General features: G+C 44.7%; 1 protein-coding gene across 1 annotated transcript; it reads left to right on the top strand.

Moving 5' to 3' along the window:
* Positions 1–1,761: 1,761 nt before the first annotated feature.
* Positions 1,762–6,439, top strand: SETD8 (SET domain containing (lysine methyltransferase) 8; the record flags this gene model as incomplete). Its single annotated transcript, XM_009079183.1, has 6 exons — positions 1,762–1,918; positions 2,643–2,856; positions 3,486–3,570; positions 3,943–4,002; positions 4,350–4,540; positions 5,692–6,439. Coding segments are annotated over 6 exons (918 nt in total), but the record flags the coding sequence as incomplete, so codon positions are not given.
* Between the last annotated feature and the right edge of the window lie 6,760 nt (positions 6,440–13,199).

The raw sequence follows: 13,199 nt of genomic DNA, 5'->3' as shown, positions 1-13,199 counted from the left end.
CCCTGTCTTGTTGTTCTGGCACAGGCAGTTACCCGGAGGTTCGTCGTCACTTAACGTTTAACTCCCCATGGAAATAATTGTGGCTATTGCATCAAATCCCGGAGCCCCTCAGCAGCCCTTCATGTGCTGAGAAATGCTCTGTTCTCGATGGTCTCAAGCCTGGCACAGACAAAGACGTCAGACAAAGCCGTGGCAGCCGCGTCTCGGCAGCGCCAGGAGCACAGCAGGCAGGGAGCTGGGAACGAGGAGAGGAAGCTGTGCTGGGAAAATAGTTGTTGGTTTCCTGTAAATGGTGTATTCAAAGCCTGCAGGCTCAGCTGGCAGGTGGGGTGCTGCAGCTCCCTGCTCCTGGCTGCCTCCAGAAATGCCCATATTTATACTTCTCATTAAATCCTGAGAGCTTTGCAGCACAGGGTTCCATGCTTGCAGTTGTTAAAATGAAGTGTTTTCAGGCTTCAAAGCTCCAGTTTTTGAATAGGCAAGTTTTGTCCTTCATAGGCCTTTCAGAAATATTGGGGTCAGGGAGCATCCAGCTGCCTTGCTTTTCCTTAGGCTGTTCTCTGTGATCCTAATCTTCCGTAAAGTTTGTCTGTGGACTAAGATTTGAGGCTTTAACTGGTTTTATTTGGTGTGTGAATTGTGTACGTGTGAAGTTTGTTACTCATGAGTATGTTAATTATTAAAACTATTCTCTGTTCTATTGTGTGATTTGTTTGTTTCATCAGTGTTTGTGTGACCAGCTATATTGATTTAATCAGTTATATTTGAGCTATTTTTATTTTAACTAATAGGAACCTTTGTTCCTTGCTTTTCTAAAGAAATGGCTGCATGTTCTTGTTGTTTTAACTGGCTTACAGTGCCTGAAAATTGCTTTGGGTTGAGTCAAACTATAGCCAAGAAAAACTCATTGTGGCCAAGTTGCATCTGCTTGTGCAGACACTGAGATTTCCCAGATGAAGTCTGTGTGCCCTGCACAGGCAAACCCTGAGGGGTGGCAAGAGGCTCTGAAAGGTGACAGGACTCTGCTAAATTTGGCTAAATTTGACACTGCTCACTGTTGGTGTCTTACAGCCTGGGCTCTGTGCTCTTGGGCTTTGCCATTTTCCTGACTGGGCTCTGCATAGACTCTTCAATGTTTCTTTTGCCATAAACAGCTTTCACACATATATTTTGTGGCTAAAAAGATAGCCCTGTTTATCTCTCAGGCTTCACTCCGAGGTGTCACTCAAGGTAGACTGTGCAAAACTCATTCCTCTCTTCTGTGCTGCTCAGTGGAGCATATAATTAACTGCAGTAATATCTGACACCTCCTGAGAGTATCTGAGTAAGCTCATAGGTCTCTGGCTGGGAGAGGTATGTACTGAGCTTGGGCAATTTTTGCTGTGTTATTCATATTTTTTTTGGCTTGCACTCTGAGGCTCCTTCCTCCCCAGGAGCTCAGGGTTGGTTTTTTTTTAGCACCAGAGTTCATACTGTGAAGCAGAGGGTGGAGGCTGGAGTCAGTTCTGAGTACCCCATCCTGCCACACTGCATGTGAAAACTCAGACTGAGAGTTTGTACTACAGTGGATCTCAGAGTGTTCACCACTGTTATGTTTTCACTTAGAAATAACAATAGCATCAAGGGTGATGCTTTTAAAGCAGCATAATTTGCATCAGCACAGTCAGCTGTCAGCCCTGGCCTTGGCAGTGTGTTGTAGATGGCAACTTGAGGTTCCTGGAAACCCTGTGATGTACTGATTGTTGTGTGGGTCTGTTTTAGGAGAATGTGTTTATTGGTCAATCCAAAATCTACAGCTACCTGAATCCTAACAAAACTCCTGGTGCTCGTCCCCCACTTCAAGAGGAGAACTCTGTCATGTATCACGAGGTGAAATGTCAGGGCAAAACACTAAAGGAGACCTACAGGAAAGGAGATGGTAAGACTGAGCTTTGGATTGCTTTTCTCATTCAGTGTTCTCCCACACCCCAGTTTGAAAGCTTTCATACACAGTCACAGCTGCTCCCCTGGCCCAGCTGCTGGCTCAGTGAGCTGTCCCACTGCTGAGGCCTTGCAGCTCATGGAGGTGCTTCATTTCTCCAGCGAGACTGGAGCATCTGTCTCAGCAGATGGGACTGTTAAACCTGGTGATTTGCTCTACATAAAACCATGATTCAGCTTTCAGCCACACTCACCTACCTCTAATCTGCTGTCTGAGGAGGAGGATGTGATTGTAGCGGGGTAGGATTCAGGCAGCCAAGGTGATGTTGGCTGTGGGGTCGAGTTCTTGTCAGTGCCAGCCCTTGGCCCCTGAGGGTTTGGTCTGAGTGGTGTTGGTACCAGCACTGATGGGCAAACTGTGCTGTTGTCCTGAACACTTCACTGAAAGTGTTGCATATTCAGGTCTGGAAAATGAGTCACAAACTAATGGTACTTGGGCTCTGTTTTACCATTTCCCTCTCTCTGCTCACCTCTCCCTCTGTACTGTAGCAATGACTAGTCAAAAGTTGAGTTAACAGTCTGTCTGGATTGTATCATTCCCCTCCTCTTTCTCCCATTTGACAGAACTAGAAACTTGAATTAGAAACCATTGGAATTAATTTAAATCACTCGGGTACAGTGGATCCTCAGTTTAGAGCTTTACTTTCTTTTTCTGTCTCCAGGAAAAAAGAATGGTGGCAATATAACTGAAGGTGCTATGAAACCAGAAGACCAGAAAGAAAAGGAAAGTGGGTGCAATCCTTCAGTGCCCTCTGATCAAAAACAAGAAACTGTAGAAACCCAAAAAACACCTCTGCTTGCAGCCTGTGCTGAGGAGGCCAATGCAAAGCCAGCCCAGAAAAAGATGGTGAAAACAAAACGTGGACCAAGGAAAAAGTAAGTGACTCCTGGAGTTGTAAAATGGGAGTTCTTTGTTTTCTCAAGGATAACATGTTTGAAAAAATGCAAACCAGCACCAAGGTATTATCTGCCTGCAGAAGATTTGTTTTTCTTGAAAGTAAGGTTAGAGTGAAATATTTGCTGATCACCTCTAGAAAAAGAAATTAATGAGCCATTAAGACCTACTTTTCTGTGGACACATGGGAATGTGTCTTGTCAGAAACAGAACAGTTGGAGACTTCCTGGCTGAGCTGATACTCTGCCTCATGGTATCACAGTAATGTGACCTAACACTAATGAATTTCTTGCCAAGCAGTTTTCACGACCCAGATTTTTGAGTGCCTTCTGGCAAGGCACACAAGGGGCTCCAGACTTGGAATGTGACCTTCAGTTGATTTCCAGTGGCATAAAATTGCTAAAGGATTAGTACTGAAGTAATAGAACTAGCATGGGGAAGGAAGGGGGATGTAGCTTTAGCTTGAAGTGTGCTCATAAGAAACACTGATTTATGTTGATCACCTTTCAACATACCAAGCTGAAGATAAAGATTTCTGACACTTCTGTCCTGGAGGTGTCACTTGACAAACAGCCTGACATGTGTGTTCTCTCTTCTTCTTACCCCTCAGAACACAAGGAAGAGCACCAAATCGAAAAGTGACAGATTATTACCCCGTTAGAAGAAGTTCCAGGAAGAGCAAATCTGAGTTGGAGGTAGAACTTCTTGTTCCAATGACATTATTTCCAACATGGTTGGTTGGTTGAGTGTTTGAGGAAGTGTGTAACTGTCTGTAAATTTGCAAATAACAAATGCAAGTAACACTGTGCACTGAAAGCATTGTTAAAAACAGATTCAGAGTTTGGAAGTGCTGGTTCAGCTCTAGAACAGAATCCAGCTGCTTACATGTTTTGGGAGGCAGAAATTTGTCTCTGCCATCCAGTTCTGCTAGAAATATGGGATGGTTTGGAATAAAGAGTGTCCCTGGCTAGTAATTTTTTTTCAGCTCTAAGTTACAAAAAGTGTCTGTGCTAACACTATGGTTGGCTAATGCTAAAATTGTGGATTTGTTCTTGTTTCTTCCGCAGACTGAGGAGAGGAGGAAAATAGATGAGCTGATTACAAGTGGGAAAGAAGAAGGAATGAAGGTAACTGCAATGCCAACCTAAGGAGCCACGTGCTCTTTATACAGTGTCTTGATGTTAATTGATTTAAGCAGAAACTATCAGAACTCAGGTAGTTTAAAAGAAAAATCAGGTAACTCTCCTCTGCATGTGGTTTGTTTGAAGTAACTCGTAATTCTCTGGTTAGAAGACTATGTCAACATAGCTGGTAACTCAGGGTGTGTCCCAATCTCACCCTGTATTTCTCCCACAGCATTGTGCTGCTACAGCTTTGCCTGCAGCACACACAGCTTCCTGCTGCAGCATTTTTTAATGCCAAAACAGGTAAATACTGCCTAATTTCCCAGGTGATTCTCTTTTCAATTCAACAGATTGATTACATCGACGGCAAAGGGAGAGGAGTAATTGCTACTAAGCATTTCACTCGGGGAGAATTTGTGGTTGAGTATCATGGGGATCTCATAGAGATCACTGATGCTAAGAAGAGAGAGGCTGTGTATGCTCAAGATCCATCCACAGGCTGCTACATGTACTATTTCCAGTACCTCAGCAAAACATACTGGTAAGCTTCTCTTCCCTCAAGTGTTGAGTGACAGAGGCTTTGAATGCTGCTAAGTTGGGTTTTTTCTTGTTTTCATGTAAATTTTTTGTTTTTAATGGGAACCCCAAATTGTGAAATCTCTGGCAGCACTGGTCCATGGTCCAACAGCCTCCTGTACATCTGGGCTGTGAGGAATGGTAGGTGACTCCAAGCCCTGTTCTCTGACGTACAGCACAAGCTATATGGAGAATTGCATCTGCTTGGATGAGACTTCTAAGCTCTACTGTGGGTTTCTGCCTAAATTTATTATTTTGTAGAATTTAATTGTTTTTTCTGAGTCGCAAAGATTTGGTTTGAAGAGCAGGATGGACAAACTCTCTGGAAGAGGCATTTCCTTCAGCTGACTTTGCCTGGGTGTCCTCCTTTCTCTAGTACTTTACAACCACCCCAGGTGCTTTGTCATTCTATTTGCTGTTTCATTTGCCCCTCAAAGCAGCTACTCCAACTAGGATCTTTCCTCCTTGGCAGATACTACTGGATACTGGAGTGTGGCTCACTTAACCTGTATGCTAATTACCTTGAAGTGCCCTGTGTTCCAGGTGTCTGACTTGCAGTCTAGATGCCATGATAACTGCCATAAAAATTTTTGTGTGCGATGAGAGGCACTAGAGCTGTAATATCCAGGTCTCTGGAAGTTGCCCATGTAGTGTTTGGGCGTTCTCAGCCTTCTGTGGGAGTGGAGACTTCTGCTGGTGTAGTCAGTGGATATACAGCTTTCCTGGGGGTGTTCCACATCTAGATTCTGCTGCTCCTCATCAACAGTTGCTTGGAAACAGGCAGCAAAAACAGTCTAAAAGTTTTCAGCTTTCTGGGTTTTGTGCTAACTTAATCTGCCAGAGTTCAGTTTCCCTGCATTGCCACATCATGTGCAGCCTGTTTGATCATATGGATGTTCTGTCATGTTAATTCTCCTTTGTTTTTCAAGCCCTATGTGGATCCTTTGCCCACAGACCCCTTGGTGTCACACACCACAGTCATGTGTTGTGTTCTTGTTCTTTCAGTGTCGTTAATTCTCCTTTGTTTTTCAAGCCCTGTGTGGATTCCTCATCCTTTGCCCACAAACCCCTTGGTGTCACACACCACAGTCACGTGTTGTGTTCTTGTTCTTTCAGTGTTGATGCTACAAAGGAGACGAATCGTCTGGGAAGGTTAATTAATCACAGCAAGTGTGGCAATTGTCAGACCAAGCTCCATGACATTGATGGTGTGCCTCATCTCATCCTCATTGCTTCCAGGGACATTAAAGCAGGTGAAGAACTGTTGTACGACTATGGAGACAGAAGCAAAGCTTCCATTGAAGCTCACCCATGGCTCAAACACTAATTCATCTTCTTTGGTTTGGTTGGGGTTTTTTTTTTCTTTTCTGGACTGAGTGTTCTACAAGGAGTCAGTGGATTTTTATTTTTTTTTCCTGCCCTCACTTCCCTCAGCTTTCTTAGTGGACTGCTTATGGTCTTCCAAGCTCCTTAAAAACTACCTTTTGGCTTTGCAGTATTTAAATACCTATGACAGTTTTCCAGGCAGGCTTGAATAATTGATCTTAGATTGCCAAAACTTTTCTATCACGATAGAGAACCATCCCTAAAATCTGAATGCTTCTGTATAGTGCCCAGTGCCACTTGAGCAGTCCAAGACTTGCATGGAAACTTGATCACTGGGGTTGTGCTTCTGCCTCTGCAACGAAACCTCACACTCCCCTCTGGGGTGGTGACCCTGGCGTTAGCTTTATGACAGCAGATGTACTTCTGTGCTCGTGTTCATCCAGTGGCTTGACTGCCTGTCACACCACTTGTCACAGCCCAGTGCTGACAGGCTTCTCTGACATGGATGCTACTATCATTCTCCAGTAATTCGTGGTAGGTTTTCCAGCCTTGTATGTTCTGTTCTGGTAATGAACTGGAAATACACTGGCACTGAGGGGAAAGGATGGTCAGACTGGCTTCAGAGGAATGACTCCAAGCCACAGGAGGATGCATTTCCATGGACTGGGTTGGTCCTGAGTACACAGGTGAAGACAGAACTTCACAGTGAGAATCGATGTTTGACATGACTTATTTTCTAAACTTTCAGAAGGTACCTTTTTATAGTTGATGGCTGATTCTTGGAGGTGTCTCCCAGAGGATTTTAAAGAAGTTCAAGCTCTCTCCAAAAAAAGGGTTTTTTTATTACCTTCCTATGCTAATTAGCCACATCAGAAGCTATTTATTTACTGTGAATGCTTGAAGTAGAGCATAGTGGTTCCAAAAATAGGAATGATCTTCATATGCAGCTTCAAACTGTTATGATGGAGTTCATACAGTGAAGAAAATAGATTTCTTATTGCCTGGTCCTGTAGGTCTGTCCAGCATGGTTTGGTCCCACTGTCTTACATGGGAGTCAAGCACTTAGCATCTCATGGATGTTTGGAACATTACTGTTGGAGAACTAAATCTGGGATATAGGCAGGCAATACAATGCAGGTCCTTTATGTTAAAGATTAATTCTTACCAGTTGGAATTTTTGCCAAGGCAGGCTTGGCATGTGTGTAGATGAAAATGGCTGTGAGCCATCAGCCACACTTGCTGCTGGGAGATGTCAGCAAGGGATCTGTGGCTCTGTTAATGTCTTCTATTCCTCATGTCTTGAAGGTTGCTGCTGTTCCAGCTGAATGCCCTCTAGGACAATCTTAGATGCTTGCCTATGTGATAGGTCAGATAGCAACACCATCCTGGTTGTGTGCTCCAGCAGCAAGAGAGGTGGCTTAGTGATGTATTTTTTAAATTAAAAACTTGAAGACAATGTGTAAAATAAAGAATATATTTATTATTGATGAAGTGGCTGCTATACTACCTGTCTCCATTGCAGATCATGAGCGTTTTGAAAGAAAGCTGTGAAAATCCTTAGCTATTCAATGCTTTATATTATCTACTGCTTAACACAAGGCAAACTCAACAGAGCCAGCCTGGGAATTTTCACATTTTTGAAGAGTTAACTGGAGACCTGTTACCTTACATGTACTGAGTTTCAGGTAAGCCTCACTGGCCAACTTCCCTGAGTTGGCACTGATTTTTCTCTGGTCTCAGTAAGAGACCTCAGCAGTGTGTACAGTGTCCTGTTAAACTAGAGCACTTCCCTGAAGTCAAAATTCTGGTCTCAGTAAGAGACCTCAGCAGTTTGTACAATGTCCTGTTAAACTACAGCACTTCCCTGAAGTCAAAATTGGAATAAAGTTTTTGGGTTTGGTTTTTTTATTTTAGTTTATTTAAGAACTTGCTTGGTTCTCTATCAGGTCGAATAGCTTAAAACCTCTGTTCTTCAGCATCACTTTTGTAAACAAGGAAGGGGGAAGATCTCCCTGTCTTACATAAAAGGAAAGTTTGTTTTCTCTGAAAGGCTGAACTGGTACTTAAGTGCACTGTGTCAGGATGTGGAAATAAAGCTGATGTTGCACTGCATGTGTATCCTTCACTTTTCTAGGAGCTGACATAGATATCAGTATACTTCTACAGGAACATGCCCTTTGGATGTTTATCTCTGTGCCTTATGGGAAGGTTTCATCTAACGAGGTGTAAAGCACTTTGCAGAGAAAGATGCCCTTGGACTGGGAGCTAAGCTGCTCTTTTTATACATCCCTAGGTAAACCACAGAAGAGGATGGAGTTCAGAGCACATCTCTCGAGCTTAGAGGTGTATCCTGGTTGTTGCTGATTCATGATTGTTTCTTTTTTTTTCCTTTATTTTTTTTTTCTGAGCACAAAGCCTTTGCCAAGGCAATGCAGTAACTTCCTTCCCTGCTGCTGTTGCTGTAGTAAACACATTGTGGGGATGTGGCCAAGGCTTATTCATGTTTTGAAGATGGCAAAACGACTTTGGCAGTTGCATGCCCTGGCTAAACCAACGGGCTGAGGTCAGACAGCTGTGATGTTGCCCTGCTAATGCACAGCTGCTCATGAATTCTCTCTGCAGGGAGAGGCTGCAGCTCTGCCTTCTGCTAAGCCACATTCACATTGTGCATCTGAGCAGATGTGGGAAGTGTCCTATATTTTTTTCATGCTGCCACTGTGTGTGAGAGAGAGGGAATCAAAAGATTTCAGAGCCTGCTTTCACTTCTGAAGAGAGTAAGATCACAGTTTGATACCTGTCACTGCTCCTTTTATGTCTGTTCACTTTTCTGCTCTGGATATTCCTACCTTTCTAAATGGGGAACCTAATTGCATTCTTTCAAGCTGCTTTTTCCCCTGCCCTGCCCTAGATGCTTCCACTAGTGATGAATCTCATTACTGGGCCAATACACAGCTTGTGGCAGTTGATTGAAAGAACAGAGCTTAGAAAAACCACAACTGCCTACCACAGGAGACCTTCAGCTGTCAGAAATGAAGTGTTTGGTGCATCTGTTCCAGTCTGAGCATGTCTGCACCTCAGTCCTTCGTGTGGGCAGAGCACAATGCAGCAGCTTTTCTTCCCTTGCTGTGCCCTTCTCCACTGTCATTCATCTCAACCCCAAACAGCCACTCATGAATGGCATGTAGCTCTTAAAAATATCTTCATCTTGCAAAATGGTTTGGGCTGAGCATTTTGAGAGCTGGACAGGATGAAGATGTTGTAGTACAGTTCACCACAGGCTCTTCTAGTAAGAATAGAACCCACTTTTATATAAAAATTTATTTCCTAGGTGTGGGTAATGCCTGACAGGAATCTAAGAAGTACAAAAAGAGTCTGTTTTAAACAGTTTCTGAAAAAGCAGAGTAAAATCTAGTCTTAAAAAAAATATTATACAGGATGATTTTTGAGATTGCTCATTCTCTGCAGCAGGAGTGATGCTGCTGCTTCCAGTCACTGTCTCCCCCAATGCCTCCAAGGCTCCTCGGTGCTGTTCCAAACAGAAGTGGTTGTGTTCTCCAGGATGCTCATTTCCCATGTTTAAAAGAGAACCTAAAAAACAGCAAGGAAAGAAGGATGTTCCACTGGAAAAGAAGGGCCCTGCAGTCAGATGGCTGTGCCAGTGTGCTCTGCTGTTTGGGGACTTGAGGGACACAGCCTGAGCTCACGACACCGTACAACTGCTTTGCACAGTGTAACCAACCTCTAGGGACAGCCACTGTGTTCCCACAGCTCAGGCCTGAGGTGCTGGCAGGGAAGGCAACTAACACATTGTTTTGCTCTGAAATGCTGTTTTTCCTAGCAAAAAGTGACTCCCTGCTTGCCTGGGTGGAGGTTGCCTTCCTGGGGAGTGTTTTTTCTATAGGAAATGATTTCTCTATCAGGTTTTTAATTTTACAGGGAGAGGAGAAAACAATATCCAACCAACTAGGCCAAAGTTGAGCATCCATCCCTGGATTCAGTGTGTTTGGAGCATGCCATACTCTCCCAGATTCTGCCCAAAAAGCTGCAGACAAACTTACAGCCGTTTGATGATTGTCTTCTCTTCGCTGACCTTGCTGCTGCCAGCCCTGCTGCCACTGGCTGCTTTTTCCAGTTCCTCAGTTTGGTCCCTTCTCTGTGAGATGATCCCACTGGGAAAAGAAAGGAGTTTGCTTATTTTTCATGGGTTTGTGCACACTGGGCAGCTGGGACGTGGGTGAATGGATGTTCACAGGGCAGGGATGGCAGCTCAGCCTCTCCCTTGTAATGAACTCTGCAATGTGGTGTTGCTGGGGCTGTGCTTTGATGGGAACACTAAAATGGGAACAAGCTGACTTCTCCACAGAGGAAAAATGGCAAATCATAATGGAAGTGAAAGGGAAGTGTGTAATTACACATTGGATTTGTACAAAAGTCCAAGGATAACAGGAGGGTGCAGACACGAGTGGTGAATTTCTGCATGGGTGGATCTGTGGTACCTTCAGCACAGCCATGAAGGCTCACACCAGGGCTGGAAACAGATGGGAGATTCCCAGCTCCCCTGCAAAGCAGGTGGCTGTTCCTCTTTCCACCCTACAGAGGAGAGAAGAAAGGCTTTGCCTCAGCTCTAGATTTTGGCATCTCTTTGCTGTTTCCACACTCTACAAGTTGTAACCACCTACTTCAGGCAACAGCTTCAGTTTTACCAAAGGATGTTTTCCCTGCTGGGAATAGGGTTAGACTTTCCCAGCCTGCACACTACAGTGTTTTCACAGAGTGCCAGTTGCTGTCCTGAGCTGACCTCATTTATTTGGAGAGCAGAGTGGATCAAAGCCTGTTACTGCAGTAGCTGAAGGCTGAGAGTAGCCAAGCAACACTTGTCTGGACTCAGAAATAAAAACACAGAGCACCTAGAAACTGGTGTGACATCAGGCACAGGATAATTCTCAGGCAGATTCTCTTGGAGAAACAGAGCTGTGAGCTGTCTGGTGACACTGCAGAGCTTTAATATCTGCATGATAACTTCTACCCAGAGATCATGATGAAGAATGCAATCCCCAAGCACCATCAGTTGCTGTAAGCCACTCTGTGAGGATCTTTGTTACCTTGTGCTGTACAGAGCTTAGTTCCACTGTACACAATAGAACTTACCTTCAATATCCACAAGGCATTTTAGATCATCTGTTTAGCCTCTTCCCCTGCACAACTGCACCTTAGGGCTGTACAATCACAGTTAGGATTTTATGGGACTGTTCAAAGGGAAGATGGTTTTTGGCTTGAGCTGTAACACTATGAGATAACCACATGGAATCACTTGAACTGGACAGCAGCCCTGACCCACTCAGGGCACAGCACTGTGAGTCAAATCACTAAAAAACTGAAAACATTCCCACTGTTAATTTTTAACTTGGCCTGTAATAAAGCTGTATAACAGCTGGGAAATCAACGCAAGGAGCCACTCCCCTGGCTGCCCAGCAAAGCATCCGGCTGAGCTGGGGAAGTACTGTCAGGCAGTTTGTAAATTCTTGGATTTATCTTCTTGGCTTAACCTGCCTCTTACAGACAAGGCAAAGGGCTCACTGGATCCAGGAGGTTGTTGCTGAGATATCTCAGCTGAAATCTGATGTGCTCATTTTGTGTCTAGATTAAGAAGTAGTTTCTTGCCCCAAAGACTTTGTGATCCAAACCAATGAGGAGTGGCAGAGGTTGGGGGTGAAGCAACCGCTGAATTTGTCGCCCCAAGAGCAAGGCCCTTCCCACATCCCACCCTTTGGCTCACACTGATTCTCCCAGCCTGGTCCCTTCTAGAAAAACCAAACCCTTCTCTGAAAGCACTAGTTTTGCACAGTTCAGTGCCATACACAACTCTCTTGGCAGTCTTAAAAAACCCACAGCTTATCTTGCATGATGAAAGAGCTCCATATTCTGTTTCTAGATCAGTGCCCTGTGGAGTGAAGGACTGGAGATACACCACGAGCCCTGGCCACGTGCTGGAGGAGGAGGAAGGAGATCTGGAAAGCCCCAAGCTCTTTGGTCTGTAACATGGTTTAGGTATGGTGTGTGTGCAACTGCTGTGACTGCACTGATGAATTCCTGTGCATGAGAACTCAGCCTGGATGTGGAGTGGGAGTAACTGTGCCTGACAGCAGGATGATTATGGGAACAGGCTGAGAACTGCAGAGGAACAGGGGATTTAGTTTTAACATTCTGTTGCACAGAGACTTCATCATTCCCCCATTTCTCTTGGCTCCTGTGTAGGCTCTGGGGAGCACAGGAGTCTCTTACACACTGGACAATGCCTAGTCCAGTCGACATATCCAAACTGTAATGCTGTGATCTGATAAGCTCCTCAGACAAGAACCATTATTAGTTCTTTGCTGACTTCATGATATACCTCTTATAGCACTGTAGCTCTTCTTGCACCACCAGAAGTTGAGCTTTCAGCTGGTTTCTCTCTTGCAACACATCTTGCAGCTCCTGCAGTGTGAACCGAGGGCGGTTGGGATCTGTGAGGTCTATCACCATCTTGTCTGGTCCAGGGCTGAGCTGGAAAACAAACAGTGGTGGTGAAGCCCTCAAAACCAGCACTTATAAAGTAAAAACTCTATCATTTTATAAACATGTAATTCTTAGAACTAGTATGAGCTGATCACAATCCTGATTTTGGTCCAAGCAGATAATTATAGTTCTTTGTGCTATTTTTGTATTCCCTTGGTGACTGCATTTCCCATGCCCCAACTGTGACAGGCCAAAAGCAAAGTCTGTCCCAAAGAGTCTGCAGTTTAGTTTGCTGAGAAGCTGCTTTTATCTGCTTTTCTGATGATGAGAGAGGCTGAGCAATCTAAAATCACACCAACACTGTGGCAGAGAGAGCTGAGAACTGAGTTCTCCTCTCCTAATTTAAGAGCTTTGTGGTAATGGCTGTCTTGGTTACAGACAGCAGTTTCCCTTGCACGGGTAACAAAGCTTCAGCATTTGCATACACAGCTAGTTGTCTCTCTGGGACTGGTGCTGTGCAGGAGCTGAACACGATGGGTTTGTATTCTGTGTCTGAATACCTTGAATCCTGTGCTCAGTTCTGGGCCCCTCAGCTCAGGAGGGACATTGAGGGGCTGGAGCAGGTCCAGAGAAGAGCAACGAGGCTGGTGAAGGGACTGGAGCACAAGTGCCATGAGGAGAGGCTGAGGGAGCTGGGGGTGTTCAGCCTGGAGAAGAGGAGGCTCAGGGGAGACCTTATCACCCTCTGCAACTCCCTGACAGGAGGTTGGAGTCAGGTGGGGGTTGGTCTCTTCTCCCAGGCA

The sequence above is a fragment of the Acanthisitta chloris genome, unplaced genomic scaffold (assembly GCF_000695815.1).
Source record: "Acanthisitta chloris isolate BGI_N310 unplaced genomic scaffold, ASM69581v1 scaffold3727, whole genome shotgun sequence".
Taxonomy (NCBI): Eukaryota; Metazoa; Chordata; class Aves; order Passeriformes; family Acanthisittidae; genus Acanthisitta; species Acanthisitta chloris.
Note: the sequence above shows the minus strand (reverse complement) of the source record. Positions and strands in the feature narration are given on the sequence as shown.